General features: G+C 42.4%; 1 protein-coding gene across 3 annotated transcripts in view; it reads left to right on the top strand.

The window, feature by feature from the left end:
* Sgcz (sarcoglycan zeta) overlaps positions 1-16,491 on the top strand; it is a 468,968-nt gene extending 452,477 nt beyond the window's left edge. The window contains exons 6-7 of one of the 3 annotated variants that reach the window (XM_008846074.1): positions 9,423-9,546; positions 15,726-16,491. In XM_008846074.1, coding sequence (XP_008844296.1) covers positions 9,423-9,546; positions 15,726-15,917 — 316 coding nt within the window. In that variant the 3' untranslated portion in view covers positions 15,918-16,491. The remainder of the gene's footprint in view (positions 1-9,422; positions 9,547-15,725) is intronic. The other 2 variants (XM_008846075.1, XM_017801339.1) reach the window with 2 other exon arrangements.
* Positions 16,492-17,194: the final 703 nt, after the last annotated feature.

Below are 17,194 nucleotides of genomic sequence, written 5' to 3'. Positions count from 1 at the left end.
CTCTGTGTCTTAGACCCATTGGATGTTCTTCTTCAGATTATTGTCACTCAATCTCAGACCATTGCAATGAATCAGTGAAAGTCATTTGATATGCAAAATATATTATTTCTGTATGGTAGTTTCCAGATTTTTAATGCAGACTTTGAAAATGTTCAAGTTTACCAAATTTTAACTGTGCACTCTTGAAAGTTGCAGTTGTTGTGCTTAGAGAATGGACCCCCAAGAATAATCATGGAATCCAGAGGGCATGCAAGAACAAAAAGTCTTTATTCGGGCTTAAGCTTGGGCTCTCAGACCTCACCAATGCAATGGATCTGTGCTGTGAGCCCCGATTGCAGGGGGTGGAAGCTTTTGATAGGTTCCAGACAAAGAATATCAGAGTTACATCTTGATTGGTCCAAAGAGCCTGCATGTGCCAACACACTTTTGAATTGATTGACTACTAGGGCTGTATCCTTGGAGGTCTCTCATTGGTGGGTGCTATCCTCAGTGCTGTGGAATGTGCTGACTGTTATCTGTGGGGCCAGAAGTCTCTGTTCCTGCCTTATAAGGCTGTTATATGCCTGAGCTTGCTTGATCTATAGCCTCCTGGGGTAGGGGTGGCAGGTGAGATTACAACATGCCTGGGCATGTTCAGGCTTGTCTGAAACAGCTAGTCAAAATGGGGTCAACACAGTTTGTCCTTTCAGTCAAGCGATCAAGCAGTTTACAGAAGCGAAAAAGAGCAGTTAGTTCTAGAGAGTGAGGGTGGTCTCCTGGGGTTAAGGGGGCATGCATGGGCTTGTCTTATCCATAGTCTGTAGTCTAGGGCAGGGGAAACTTATGGTTTCTGAGAAAAGACACCAAAGCCAGTATGGCTTCAGCTCTTCATTCCCCACTTGAGTTATAGCACAGGTTAAATATTTAACCGATAGCGAGCCAGCAATGGTACAGAAGCAGAGAAAAGCAGTTAGATGACACAATCTGCATGTGTGTCTGGTCTTTGGTTTAGTTGGGAATATTGAGTACATAAAACCATCAGTTGGATAGTTTGAAATTTTTCTCGAATAAACCTGAGCAGAGCATTTAAGATGCAAGGGCCACAAGTAAGTAAGAGTAAAAGTATTATTAGTGGACTGGCCATGGCCGAGAGTAAGGTGGTCAACCAGGGGGACCCATTGAAGAGTGATTCACACCATGACTGAGTTCTTTCCCTTTCTAGTTTTCTATCCTGTAGATGCTTCTTTAGTAGGGCCATAGATTCTTTGACCACCCCGGAGTGATCAACATGAAAGCAACATTCTTCCCCTAAGGCAGCACATAGACCTCCCTGTTCTAGGAAGAGCAAGTCTAATCCTCTCCGGTTTTGAAGTACTACTTCTACGAGGGAGGAGAGGGACTCTTGTAAGTGAGAAATGGATTATTCTAATTCCTGTAAATCTGCATCTATGGCCATATGAAGGCTGTTGTAGTTTTGGTCCTAGATGACTAGGGCACTTGCACCCGTCCCGATGGCCCCACCTATTCCGATCGTCAGGAGTGAGGAAATCGGAATCACTGCAGCAATTTCCCTCTTTGGCCTAATTAGTCCTGCTGTTAGGGACTCCATGAGGGCCATCATTTCATCATCAGGGTGCTAAGAAATCCGAGGGAGCAGTTGAACCAGAACACAGAATCTCTTAGTTTGGTTTAAAACCTGCAGGTGGACACAGGGGGTGAGGCCAGTAGAGAATGCCCACCAAGTATTATTTGGGGGGACCAAATACCCCGTGTGATCCTTGGGCCTGTAGGTGGCATTACACAGATGGTTGTGGGTTTCAGGTATTTGTCCTATGCATAACCCACTCCCTGAAACTGATTGTATAGAGAGGTTCTTAGCTGGGGTCCATCTACAATCTGAATAGTTGGAAAAGCCTGATGAATTCCACATGGTCACTATGCCCTTGTAGAAGGGTGGCTTGGCATTTAAGCATAGCCAACAGGATTCAGTTACCTGGGGATTTGAGGCATTCAGGACTGAGAAGGAAGCCTTTATGATCTTGAGGGGATCCCTGGCCACTGTTGCCAGGTTGTTATGCTGTTCTGGGGTCACAGGGGTATTGATGGTTTTGTTATTAGCCACCTCCAAATTACTCTTGGGCCGTCCTGTCCTTTAGCACTTGGGGTGGTGGTGCCAGTACCCAGTTTGGCTTGACTTGTCTAGGGGAATTCACCAGGGAGGTCGTCAACCAGACTATGAACATGGCACCCAGGTCTATCCATCATATCTGGGTCTTATTGTATAAGCGAACCCCCCATTGCAATCCTATTTTCCAGGAAATAGAGGTGTTTTTGCCTTCCTGAGTGAAGGTGAGTCTGACTGGGTTGTAACAGCCCTTGACTGTCCCATCTGCTTGTTTATGCTGTTGGCAGGGTGGACTTTTTCCCAGTACATGACTAAGGGTTATGAAGTCACCTTGATTGGGGGCCGACCACCAGATATGCCCAGTTGACACACAAGACCATGACTTACAGAAAAAATGTTCCCCCTCTCCACATGTGACCCTTACATTCCAGTTTTGGTTCCTACCGGGACAGACATACACATCATTCCATGTCAGCCTGAGTAAAGCGCAACGTCAAAGGTCAAGTCAGGATACCAGGTGTTTAGAGGGGCCTCTTTGGTGGTGAAGTTCAGGGTTTCCGAATTAACTGTGTCAGTGACCTCCCATTTTAAGAGATGGGGTTGATGTGAGTTTCCTATTACTGGGGAAAGGAGAAAGAAGAGGAAGAGAAAGGGCAGGAAGAAGAAACTCAAGATTTGGCTGTCAGTTTTAACCTGAGTGGGTTGTCCGCATCTCGGTGGACTTTCCATGCCTTGGGTCCCGACACTGGGGTGTCCCCCTGGGTCATCAAGGTGTGGATTGGCCCTCTGGATGTAAGTGTGATGAATCCAGGTGGCAACTCCGTCTACCTTCACCACTGTTGGGGTTGTCAGGAGCACTACATACGGTCCTTTCCAGTGAGGTTCCAAGGTCTCTCGGAGGTGCCTGTGGACGTAGACCCAGTCACCAGGCTGGTAGTTGTGCAGGGTAAGAGGGGGAGCAGTCTCATAGATAGATTTCTGCCAGGGGCATATGTCCCTATGCGCCTGAGCAACCACCTCTAGAGAATAAAGCAACTGTTGGTTATCAAACTCAGCAATTAGTTCAGGTCTTAGGCTGGGGATGATGAAGGGTCTTCCAAACATGATTTCATAGGGGGTCAATCCTAGCAGATAGGGTGAGCTCCTCATGCTATACAGGGCGAAGGAAAGAGAGCTACCCAGTCCCCACCAGTCTCCATGGTTAATTTGGTAAGGGTCTCTTTTAAAGTCCTATTCATCCTCTCTACCTGTCCTGAGCTCTGGGGCCTGCACGCACAATGTAATTTCCATCTTGCCCCCAATATCCTAGCTAATCCCTGGGTTACCTGTGATGCAAAGGCTGGCCCATTGTCAGAGCTCAGAAGGGCTGGGATGCCATACCTGGGTAAGATGTCCTCCAGCAGTTTCTTGGCTACCACCTGAGCAGTCTCATGCTTGGTGGGGAAGGCTTCAGTCCATCCTGAAAAGGTGTCTATCAGAACTAGTAGATATTTGTAACCATACTTGCCTGGCTTAACTTCTGTAAAGTCCATCTTCCAGTGGGCCCCTGGTCTAGAGCCCCTCATTCGAGCCCCTTGTTCCTTAGGATGGTTTTCAGGATTGGTCAGCTTGCAACTAAGGCATGCAGAGGTGACTGCATTAACCAGTGCATGGAGATTCAAGACTTTTAAATGAACATTTCTTAAAAGTTCAGCTGTTTTCCTTGTACCCAGGTTAGTGGTTCGGTGGATGTGTGTGAGGAGGTCTTTGGCCAAGTTGTTTGGCAGAATAATTTTACAGTCTCCTGTATGCCACCAAGCCTCGATCTTTTGGGTCATGGGAAGTTTGTGTATCAATTTCATATCTTCTTGGGAATAGTGAGGCTGATCAGGTAGGACAGGGGGGCCAGGATCTGGCAGTTAGATTGGCAAAATTCTAGAAGGCCTCCAAAGCTACTTCTTTGGCAACCCGTTCTGCTCTCTGATTTCCTCTAGCTATTGACGTGTTAGCTTTCTGGTGCCCGGGGCAGTGGATAATAGCCAAATTCTTAGGCAGCCATAGAGCTGCCAACAAGTCAAGAATTTCTTTATTATTTTTAATAGCTTTTCCCTCCGCTGAGAGCAGCCCCCTTTCCTGGTAGATGGCTCCATGAACATGTGCTGTAGCAAAGGCATATCAGCTGTCTGTGTACCCATTCAATCATCTGTTCTTTCCAGGCCTAAGGGCCTCAGTCAGAGCTATCAGTTCAGCCCTCTGAGCCGAGGTTCCTGCCAGCAAAGCCACTGCCCAAACAGTCTCAGTCTCAGTTACCACTGCCACCCCTGCATACCTCTGCTCATCCTTTATGAAACTGCTATCATCGGTGAACCAGGTAGCTTCTGCATCAGAGTGGCCGATCGGTCAGGTCATTTCTGAGCCCATGTACCTGGCTCAAGATCCCTGCGCAATCATGCAGGGGTGCATCCAAGTCGGGGTCTGGCAGCAGGGTGGCTGGGTTAAGGGCAGTGCTTGGGAGGAACTGAATTCTCAGAGGGTTAAGAAGTAAGCTCTGATAATGGATTATTCGGGCGTTGCTTAACCAGCAGTCCGGTGGCTGCTTAAGAACTCCCTCAATAGCATGAGAAGTGGTGATGTGCAGTTCTTGCCCTAATGTCAATTTTTCTGCATCTTTGACTAGAAGGGCAGTAGCAGTTATAATCCGCAGACATGGTGGCCATCCCGCAGCTGCTGGATCAAGTTTTTTAGATAAGTATGCCACCGGTCTATTCCAGGGCCCTAACATTTGAGTCAGGACTCCTTTGGCTATTCCTTTCTTTTCATCTATGTAGAGGTGGAAAAGCTTGGTGACATCAGGAAGCCCCAAAGCCAGGGCTGTCAGGAGGGCCTGCTTAATTTCATTAAAGGCCCTTTCTCTTTCCCCTGTGAAATCAAAAGTCTCATTCTCTTTTGTAGCCTCATAGAGAGACTTAGCCAATTCAGCAAACCCCGGGATCCAGAGGCAGCAAAACCCTGCTGATCCCAGAAACTCTCTCACTGCTCCCTGGGAGTTGGGGACTGGAATTTTCAGCGCTGTTGCTTTCCTGGCATCTCTGAGCCATCTTTGTCCTTCCTTTAGAATGTACCCTAGATAAATCACTTCTCAATGACACATTTGTGCCTTCTTAGTGGATGCCCAATATCCTAGCCTGCCCAGAGTCTCCAGCAAATCCCTAGTTCCTTGCTGACATAGTAGAGTGTCATCAGCAGCTATCAGGATGTCATCTACATACTGCAATAGGGTGAGCTGGGGGTGTTCCAGGCTGTACTCACCCAAATCTTCATGAAGTGCTTCATCAAAGAGAGTGGGCGAGTTCTTGAATCCCTGAGGCAGGAGAGTCCAGGTCAGCTGTCCGTTGAAACCGACCTCTATATCTTGCCATTCGAAGGCAAAGAATGGCTGACTGTACTTGGCTAAGGGCAGGCTAAAGAAGGTGTCTTTTAAATCTAGTACAGTATACCAGCTCCTGGAGGGCAGCAAGGAGCTCAGGAGGGTATAGGTATTAGGTACTGTGGGATGGATATCCATGACCCGCTTATTTACTTCTCTCAGATCCTATACTGGCAGGTAATCATTTGAGTTTGGCTTCTTTACTGGGAGGAGAGGTGTATTCCATGCAGACCTGCAGGGTACTAGGATGCCCTGGTCTCTTAGCCTCCAGATGTGTGGGGTAATCCCTGATCTGGCTTCATGGGACATGGATACTGCTTCACCCATGCCAGAAGGGCTCCTGGTTTCAGCTCCACCCAGATGGGTGGCCGGCGAGCTGCCAGCCCCATCCCTCTAGTCTCGGCCCAGGCCAGGGGAAATTCCCATAGCCAAAGAGAAATCTCCTCCATTGGCTGTGGGTCCAGTTTTTGGTGCAGTTGATACTCGTCTTCCAGTTGCAAGGTCAGTACCTAAATGGGGTGGCCTCCTTTATCTACTAAATGAAACCCATTAGGTGAAAAATGGATGTTGGCTCCAATTTTGGTAAGCAAGTCTAAGAGTGGGTAGTGGCAATCTGGCATGACTAGGAAGGAGTGGACACCCGGCCCATGCCTAAGTCCACTTTCCTTTGGGTGGTCCATGAATATTGGTTCATGCCAGTTGCTCCCTGTACCCAAGACCTTTTGTTTGACAATTTCCCTAGGGTCTCTGTTAACACTGAATGTTGAGCACCTGTGTCTACATGGAAACTCACAGGTGTCCCTACCACTCTGAGAGTTATCCTGGGCTCAGGAAGCGGATCCAAACCCTGTCCTCCCTATTCACTTCATTCCCCAAGCTCCAGGACTTGTGTTCCTTCACAGACCTTCTCCTGCCCGGCCGGTCTTCCTGGATATTTCTTCTTCCAATGGCCCATTTCCTTACAATAGGGCACTGGATTTTTAACAATTTTGGTTGCCCTTCTGCCCATCTCCTACCTTGTTCAGCACATAGGCATCGCAGCTGGCGTTCTCTTTCATCTGGGGACCTGGTCAACATAGCCAGGATAATCTTGGCAAAGTCGCAGGTCTGCTTGGTTCTGGCAGCGGCGGCAACCTGGGCCTGCTTGTCCTCAGGACTCTCTCAATGATTGTAGACTTTCTCAGCCACTGTCAGAAGCTCTGGAAGGGTTTTATTTGCCAGTCTGTCCAATTTCTGCAATTTGCACCTAATATCAGGTGCTGACTGGTTCACGAACACCAGGATCACTGCATTCTTATTCTCGGGTGGTTCCAGGTCCATTGGAGTATAGGTACGGAAGGCCTCAAGGATCCTTTCTTGGAATGCTGTGGGTGATTTTGCTCTCCCTTGCTGGATACCACTAATCTTGGCCAAATTGGTGGGATGCCTTGCAGCTGCCCAGAGACCCCCCATTAGACTCTGGTGGTAAACCCGGAGCCTCTTCTTACCTTCAGCCAATTGAAGTCCCGATTCTGCCTAACCAGGGGAAAGGCTTCACCTATCAGGGTCTGATTGGTGGTGGGATTCCCATCCACCACAGGGACCAGCTTGCAGGCTTCAATCAGGATCCGGTTTCTTTCTTCAGTGGTGAACAGGACCTGCAAAAGCTGCTGAATATCATCCCAAGTGGGCTGGTGGGTAAACAGAACAGATTCTAGCAAATCAATTAGACCTTGGGGCTTTTTAGAGAATTTAGCTGTTTGTAGCTTTCAGTTGTAGAGGCCGCTAGTTGCAAATGACCAATACTGCATCTGTTGGTACCCTGCTTCAGTGAGCGACCGCACAGCCCAGAGGGGGAGGACAGAGGAGTCTGCCACCAGCCGTGGCTGCCCCCTTTGGACCCTCCTCCATATCTGGGGAGGGTGTTATTCTGCCTTCTGGGGTGGTGCTGCCTCCACCTCCCCCAGGGTGTTCTGAGGCTCTGCTTGTGGGACAGGCTGATAGGAGGGTGGCTCAAGCAGTTCTTCCCCTGTGCCTCTTTGCATGAGAGGGTAGAGAGGGGCAGAGGGTTTAGTTTCAGTTCTCTGCCACTCATCCTCGTGCAGGGTGAGGACAGTTGGCTTTGGGCTGGTGGGGGGAGGAGGAAGGAATGGCTTTAACCATTTTGGAGGCTCCTCCACCATAACCTGCTAAGTCGTGATGTAAGGGACCTAATCATGGTGGCCTGGACAGCCATAAATTATATCCTTTACTCTGTAGATGGTGGGCAGGTCAAACTTCCCTTCTTCAGGCCAACTGGCCCCAAAGGTCGGCCATTCATTCCTGCAAAACATGAAAAGCTTCCCTTTCTTTACTCTTGAACCCAGCTATCAGGTTGGGCTTTGAACTCCGAGAAGTGATCCTGGAAAAGGCTAACAGGAATTAATTGGTTCTGTCCCATCTTTTCTAACGTAGTAAGAGTCACAAACACAACAAAAAGCACAAACACACGGAAAAACAACACATGGTTCGTTGGTGCCTTAAACTGAAAATAGGACAATGGCCTCTCGCCACCTGGCGGGCGAGACCTGCTCCATCCTTCCAAATTTATGAAGGAGATCCAATTCCCACCAGGTGGGTCTGGGATGGCTCCCAAGTCCCACGGCCTGGGGCCTTCCAGGGTGTCTGCCTAGACCTCCAACAGGCAATCTCAAACTGGGCCCAAAAACCAGATGCGCGCAAATACAAAAGACACAAAGACAAGAGACACTCACCAATCAGATCAGGCAGACTTAGCGCTCTGGGTTCCCATGGGGGGGTGGTCTTGGGGATCCCAGACGAGCCCCCAAATGTTGTGCCCAGCGAACGGACCCCCAAGAATAACCACAGAATCCAGAGGGCATGCAAGAACAAAGAGTCTTTATTTGGGCTTAAGCTCGGGCTCTCAGACATCACCAATGCAATGGATCTGTGCTGAGAGCCCCAATTGTAGGGGGTGAAAGCTTTTTATAGGTTCCAGACAAAGAATAACAGAGTTACATCTTGATTGGTCCAAAGAGCCCACATGTGCCAACACACTTTTGAATTGATTGGCTGCTAGAGATGTATCCTTGGAGGTCTCTCATTGGTGGGTGCTATCCTCAGTACTGTGGAATGTGCTAACTGTTATCTGTGGGGCCAGAAGTCTCTGTTTCTACCTTATAAGGCTGTTATATGCCTGAGCTTGCTTGATCTATAGCCTCCTGGGGTGCGGGTGGTATGTGAGATTACAACATGCCTGGGCATGTTCAGGCTTGTCTGAAACAGCTAGTCAAAATGGGGTCAACACAGTTTGTCCTTTCAGTCAAGCGATCAAGCAGTTTATAGAAGCGAAAAAGAGTAGTTAGTTCTAGAGAGTGAGGGTGGTCTCCTGGGGTTAAGGGGGCATACGTGGGCTTGTCTTATCCATAGTCTGTAGTCTAGGGCAGGGGAAACTTATGGTTTCTGAGAAAAGAAACCAAAGCCAGTATGGCTTCGGGTCTTCACAGTATTGATGACTTTCATTAAAGTGTTCATATTCACAGAGTTGGAGCACTTTATTGAGGAATATGTGCATTCTAAATTATGCCAATTTATTAAAGTTCTGTCATTAATATTGATAATATATAAAAGATTTAAGTATGTAAAGTTATTATGACCTACTTTGTATGATAAAGAGACATAGCATAACAAATTGTTATTAAATCATTATACATGAGAGTAAATAATTGATATGAATGAAAGAAGATTTTAAAATGAGCCAAAGAATAGATGAAGTAATAAAAAATCATCATGGCTTAAAATCCTTCTTTGATGTAGCAAGGATTTGGGTTTCTGCTGGCTTTTTAAATTTAGTTTTGACGGTTGACTAATGCTTTCTTTCAGTTCATTCTATGTTTTCTATTTTAAGTTAAAGATTTCTTTGTTTACCTTTAGGCTTGAATCACCAACCAGATCCTTGATAATGGAGGCTCCTCGAGGGGTCCAGGTGAGAGCTGCTGCAGGTGATTTCAAGGCAACCTGCAGAAAGGAGCTCCACTTGCAGTCTACAGAGGGGGAGGTGAGTCCCCAGGCGGAACTGGCCCTCTGCTGCTGCTGATGGAGATGCTTCTCCTTTCTCTGCATCAGGTTTCCCAAGACATGAAGAGATGCTTCCTGAGAAATTCCAAGTTATGAAAATCTTTATACTTCTTAAATATGGTATTAAATAAGGGCCGTGTTTTGTCTACTGAACACATTCATTGTCTTCATGTTATGATGCAAAACATTTGCTCATGTTGTGATTCAAAAATCGGTTTTAAAAAGAACCTCTATAAGCTCTTGCAGCTTCAAAGTTGGTGTATAAACATACCAAGATAATATTAAGAATGAAATGAATATATTTTCTTTTATTCTCTTTGTGTCTTTCAAAAAGTTCTTAAGCAACTCATGCTAAATTATACTTACAGAGGAACATGAATTTCCTCTGTGATTAAGCAACCCATGTTAAATTATAGTTATAGCGGAACACATATTTCCAATATACGGCTGTTGCACAGTAGGGTAACTGTAGAGACGAACAATGAGGTAGACGTTTCAAAAAGCTAGAAGAAAGAATTTTAAGTTTTTCTATAAAAAAATAACAAATCCTTGAGGGAGCAACTATGTTTAACTTGATTTAAGTATCACACAGTATATACATGTGTGGAACAACATATGATGACCTATTAATCTGTGCAACTTTTAGACGTTCATCCATCTGATTAAAAATAAGTGAAAAAAGAAAGAAAATGTTCCTCCAAAAATGCTTTGGGTGTTTGTTTCTCTATGAATCGAATCTACAGTTGTTTAAAAAGAAGCAACATTTGTTTACTATTTATTTTCATTTATATATCCTGGAAAGAATATGTAGGTTAATATTTACTGTCCATGATTTTTTTTCCACTGTAAGCATATCCTTTCAACATCTGGCAACATCATCCATTTTTTTTTTTTTCTGTCTGCTTTAAATAGCCCATGTTTTCCCATCCTCTGTAATGTGGTAGAAACATGATTATTTCATTCCCCACACTTACTACAATTACTGTAGTGCATTTTGCTGATTTCCATGTTTACCATTTCTGGAAATATTTTACTCTTAGTTCTTCAGGTAATACCTCTCCAATTATTTCTATGATCTTTCTTGGAAACTGAATGAATGTTCTTTCTTTTCATTTCTTCCCAGATCTCTGATCTTCTCTCTCCCAGGTTCATTTCCTATCTTTCTCTCCCTTAGCCTCCCTCTGCTAGCAAATTTACAACCCAAGCCCCCTGCCCTGCGCATGCTTCTGTCCTTTCCTTTTAGTCCACACATCAAGCTTTAATTACGATGATTAAGGGTTTTGTTTGTTTGTTTCTAGGATTTTCATTTGTTCTTTGTGGAATCTGTATGCACATGTTGGCGTTCTGTTTGTATTTTTAACTCTAAAATCCTTATACATAATTCATATTCTGTATTGTATTTTTTACTACAACCTCTAAAGCCTTTAAGGGTTTAAACCCGTTATTCATACCAATTCATTCTCTTCATGTGTTCTTTCATGTGTTTATGTTTTTGTGTTATGAACTCAGAAATATCAAGTTGAGAAGAAACAGGTGGAAGGCAACTCTGGGAGAGATGCTTGTGCAAGTCACACCTCTCCAGATGTAATTATGATATGATTTATTAATAGAACCTCACCTCTCTGCAATTAGGTCATTAGCTATTTCAAGATAAATTTAGCTAGATATCTTGATTCTTTATATAAACAGACTTACTGACAAGACTATAGTAACAACTTGTCAATAGAACAACATAAGTGCTTTAGAAGTATGCTTTGCAACATTTAAAAAATTCACTCATACATCCTTTCTGAAATTATTTCAATTACATTGCAGTCTACAATACTTTGTCCATTAAGGCAGGACAGAAACCTTTGTTAAATATCCTTCATCCTTTTAAAAGAATTTATTTTTATAATGCTTATCATTTCATGCAATTTATTTTTATTGAATGTCCTATAATACATGTAAGTAGTTATGTAATTTATTCAATGTATCAGAAGAATCCCATGATTCATGATGTCATCAACTAATAACCAGATACTTTAATCTCTGACTTATTTTATATTAATAAAATAAATTTAAAGGAAGGTAAAACAAATTTTCTTATAATAAAATAACATATCTTCTCATGAAGTAATGGGAAATAATGTTAAGTATTTATCTTTCCTACACAGACCAGACAAGTCAAGAGCAGGATAGACCATCAACACACCTTGCACAACCAGACAAACCAAGAGCAGGATAGACTGTGAACAACCTCACAGTAGCAGACATTATACTCAGGCATAAAAATAGTGTTGAAATGCAGAAGAATGGAATTGTATATTTTCTGAACTGTAGAAATTTGTCTGGACTGTAAACAATAAATGTTAGACACCATTCTACAAGGAATTTCAAATTCTACCTTTAAGGCTACAAGAGTGGTAACTAAGAATAAAATATTACAGTGATAGAACAGCATCTGTGGTACAATAACACCCAGCAACACCTGTACCAGGATATCACCTAGAGAGAATGAGAATTTTCATTCTTAAAATTGATTAAAACTTTATAGAAGAGTGATAGGTCAGATTTCAGTAGCTAAGGGTAAGATAACAGGATTTTTGTTAGAATGAAGAATGATGAGCAGTGGATTCAAAGCTCAGCATGTGATTCCAATAACAAGAATCAGTTTTAGAGCACATGGACTGCGTGGTTTATAGGGTAATACAGAACAGACATATCGGTTTCAGAAATTGGAATGTGAACAACAGCACAGTAACTGCCTTGGCAGAAGAGAAAGAGGTGGCAAGACCATGCATGCCATAGCAACCTGGAACAGCTCAGGAATGTTGTGTTAGAACCAAAAACTAAGAGCTCTTTGAACTTCATAGCTGATTTTTCTATCCCAAACTAAAGAAATATCATTTCCTCTTTCTAATAGATCTTATGAATGAGTTTACTAAGAAAACCGGTATTTAGTTTAGTGTAACTAGCATTTGGATCTCAGAATACTTGCAAAATAATTATTATACTAAAGCCATGCACTGCCTGTAGCAACCACTATAGGTGTGTGAGCTGGAGACCCCTGCTGTGCCCACAATGAAAAGCAGCCTGTGCACTGTCATGGTCAGATTCTCCAGGGCTGACCACATGGATGAGACTTCTACCTATATACCTACATTCTGAAGTTACAGTCTAAAGGTCTCAACTATATAAAACAGCTGATCTCTGGAGCTATTCACTCATGCTCTTTCAACAGAAAGACATACCATTTCGCAACATGAAAGCCACAGATGGGGCAAAGTGCAAGAAGAAGAAAAAATAAAAGCCTCACATGCATATCAAAATGTGCATGACCACATTCATTCCCTTAGTTTATATATTTATTTCTACATTAAAAACAAAACTTTAAATGTTAGAAGTCATTTCCTCTTCAGATTCCCTGTTCCTTAATCAAGAAATAGCTATGGAACAGTTAGTTGACACTTTCCAAAGTGTTTTCTATCATACTTTCTTTTCATTAACATTTTAAAGAATATTTGAGAATTTTATAGATTAAGTATTATATGTGCTATTCCCACCCCTTCCTTTCCCCCACCAACTTCTCCAATGTCTCCCATAATCACAATTTCTTGTCCTTTTCTTTGACTACTATTGTTATGCACACAAACATATATATATATATATATATATATATATATATATTATTCACTGACTCTGTTTGATGGTGCTCTTGTGCACATGTGTTTATGGATGCCTGCTTGTGATCAGATAACCTTGAAGGGACCTAGTCCATAGAAATAATTGATTCTCTCTTCCAAAGCATTCATTGATTACCAATAGCTGTTCTTGAAGAGGGGCCCCATGAATTTTTCTTCATTTAAATTGACATGTGAACCAGTTTTGTCATTACACAGATATAGATACTGTTAATCAACCATGCTGTGTGGATGACATTGGTGTAACTTCACCACTGAGTCTAGAATGGATTAATTAGCAGAATATGTCTTGTCCCTCTGGCTCTTGAAACCGTTCAGCCCCCTCTTCCAAGATGGTTCCTGAACTTTAGGTATAGGGGTTACATTGTAGATGTATCACTTAGGGCTGATCACTTCACAGTCTTTTATTTCTTGCATTTTACCTGTTTTGGAAGTTTGTAATAATCTCTATTTTTTGCAAGAAGAAGCTTCTTCGATGAGAGTTGAGAACTACACTTGACTTTGGGGAATAGTTCGTTAGTATCCTACTAGAGAGGGACACATCTAAAGCAAAGGAAAGGCAGCATGGCTCTCAGCACATCGACTCAATTTCATGTTCTTTTTCAAAGCCATAACTAAAGACAGGTCTACCCTCATGGGCCTTACTTGTAAGTAGTAAAAACACAGAGTAAACAAATACAAGCTTAACACAACATTATAAGAGCATTAGTGTTACCGAGAAAAGTAAGGCTGTTAAAACAGATTAAGGGATTAGTGTAATTTTAACAGAGGGATTAGTAATCTCTTTCTGAAGAGGTGACATTTAGTAGTGATTGGAACAAACATAGGGCTAAGCCAACCCAAAACATAAGTTTGGAGTATAAGGAATACCTTTTTCTGCCTTATTTGCCATTTAATGTAGTTGCCTATAATTCAAAAACATTTAAAGTATATTAAAAGAAGTTGGTAGAAAAGTAGAAATCTCTCTCCAACAACCTAGTTAGTATATACTCCAAGTTGTAAATATGTGAAACAAATATCCCAGGGTGAAGAAATAAGAAGCAAACACCCCAAGACGTGTGCATTTGTTTTCCCATGGAAAGTCTAAGAATGCAAGTGAGGAAAGCAGCAGAGGATGATGTTAGGGGAATAAGCCGGTTCATGCAGGAGTCGTTCAAAGCCACTAGAGAGCTTTGAGAACTGCAGTGACATGGCATAACTTGCATGTCTTGAAAGTTCATCTCAGATATATATATATATAGACTAGAAACAGAGAGGACAAAATGGAGTTAGAAGGCCAGCAAAGCTATAGCAGAAGTGTTATTAAGAAATTATTAGGGACCGGGCGTGGTGGTGCATGCCTTTAACCCCAGCACTTGGGAGGCAGAGGCAGGCGGATCTTTGTGACTTTGAAGCCAGCCTGGTCTACATAGTGAGTTCCAGGACAGCTGGGGCTACAAGGAGACCCTGTCTCAAAAAGACAAAAAGGAAAAAAAAAAAAAAAGAAATTATTAGGGCAAAGAAGGAGGAAAAGGAATAATTCCTATTAAATCAGAGCTGCTCTTAAACCTAAAATCAGCTACATAAAAATAAAAGTAAGAAACAGCAAGAGAGACTCCATGACCTAAATTTTCTTTCTTTAGAACTTTATACCCAACAATATGAAAATCATACATTCATTACCTGTGTTAAGGAAGTGTCTGATTCAGAATAAGTGAAGAGCGAGTAAGATGGTTTAGTACATAAAGGCACTCGCCACTAAGCCTGATGATGAATCGGACCCCCAGGACCTCCTGGCAGAAGGGAGAAGCAACTCCTGCAGGTTGTCCTCTGATCTCTACTATACGCAGTCAGGCAAATGGGCACACCACATACACAAGTAAATCAACACAATAAAAAATTAAAAGTGAAGTAATTCCCCAAATTTAAAGAGTTAGCAACTTCACTGCTGAATACAGTAATATTTCAGAGAGAATTCAAATGTGATGCTATGTAGAATTATCTGTTAGCTATGTTAATTTCCAATTGATATGACCTTCGGACTGTGATTCTTTTCTGGGTGCTTTAGAAATTATTTTACTCATTCTTTCATGAGTGTTTTTCTTGACTGGCTGGGAAACATATTTTTTATTTAATAGTTCCCTCCCTCGAAAAAGTCATCACAGCTGTCTTGTCTGTATATTCTTCAGGCAAGACTAGACAGCTAAAATGAAAGACTCTGCCATAGACATTAATTTTCCGTGGTGGTTGGGTAACTGAGTTGACTCCTTCAGCAGAATGTCCAATGCTACTTTTGATGTTAAGGGCTTGCTTTCCAAATGCACCATCTCTCAAAAAAGAAGACAGCTGCCGAACATTTGGACCATACACAGGATAGTAATTTATTCAAAACTGATGGTAACTAAGCCAACAGAATTAGGCCAGGTGTCTCTGTTACAGACCTTGTTGCAAAGTTCTGAAATAAATTGAGATGATTTTTTTTTTTTTTTCTCCTTAGATATTTCTAAATGCTGATACCATCCGGCTAGGAAATCTACCGACAGGCTCCTCGTCTTCTACAGCCAGCTCCTCAAACTCTCGACAGACAGTGTACGAACTGTGCGTCTGTCCCAACGGCAAACTTTACCTTTCTCCAGCAGGAGTAGGCTCCACTTGTCAGTCTAGTAGCAGCATCTGCTTGTGGAGCTGAAGCGACTGATTTCTCCTCACACCAGAAAAGCCTTTTGTTCCCGTCCGTCTGCTTCACAGTTCTGCTCGGTTTCCCTTGTGATCAATCCGGAGCTTCTTTAAATGAACCACAGAGCAACTTGTTCCAGCGTCAGCAGGGATTGGCCTCCACCTTCTCTCGTGATTCCCCCTACTGCTCAACACAGTGCGACCGATGCGGCCACGGAAAATACATCTTCAGCAGGAAACCTGGATCATGACTTTTGCTCAAAAGGGAGAATAACACAGGTGCCTTTGCTATGTGAAGTGAAGCACACAGTTTTAGATTTTTGCAGAACCTGGCTACGAACTGCGCACGTATACACTACCCAGATGAAATCTCCGTATCCCATGGCGACATGAAAACTCTTAACTCCGTCCGAAAACTAACTCTGCAGTCCGAAAGCACAATTTTCCATTCATCTTTTTTGGACGTAAACTTTTATCCCCGAATTTTAAAATTTTGAAGCATTATGTAATGCTTGCTTTACTAAAAATTAAATTCAATACATGGTTTTTAACAAAACGAAACAAGATAAGACAGAATCTCTCCCTGAGTTTCATTTGTTTCATTAAATTCAATGTGTTGTTACTCTTTGTCTACTAAGTCTAGAATTTTGTACATTAGGTAATTTTGAAAGCACTCAGCAATATAATCTTTACAAAATCAACTAAAATGCCATTATACTGTCACTTGTCAGATCTGGATGGCCTTACACAATATTTAGTTGGCTATTGCATGTTACTTATTTGCTTTTAACAAAATATTTAATTTATTACAACAGAAGAAAGAAGAGACAGGCTGGTGTAGAATCCATCAATCTCTATTTTTTTTTTAAGTCTCACAATATTCTTTTACACATGGCTTGGCGTTTGCTCCTTTCACATGAAACTTTATTTTAATTGCTAAAATTAAACAAACCTTTAAATAAGTAAAATATTATGCATAATGCTAAGGAAAAACATTTGCTTTACATTGAGACATCAATGTCAAAGTATCCATCTTTAATTCAAGGTTGATATTTAAGGAGGTTAGAAATTAAATTTAAAATTCCAGAAAGTAAAATAGCAAAAAGACAAAAGTTGATAAAATTTTTAAAATGTGCTTTCTCTGTTAAGGACTTGAGAAACATTTCTGCTCAACTTAGTCACATCTCTTACAGTGCAAAGCTATCCTGACAACATAAATCAGAGCGCTTTCCTCTCTCAGTTCCTTGGTCTTATAAATTAGTTTCTAATAATCATTCTAGAATATTATAG

Source organism: Nannospalax galili, unplaced genomic scaffold (genome assembly GCF_000622305.1).
Source record: "Nannospalax galili isolate Female #2095 unplaced genomic scaffold, S.galili_v1.0 scaffold1282, whole genome shotgun sequence".
Taxonomy (NCBI): domain Eukaryota; kingdom Metazoa; phylum Chordata; class Mammalia; order Rodentia; family Spalacidae; genus Nannospalax; species Nannospalax galili.
Note: the sequence above shows the minus strand (reverse complement) of the source record. Positions and strands in the feature narration are given on the sequence as shown.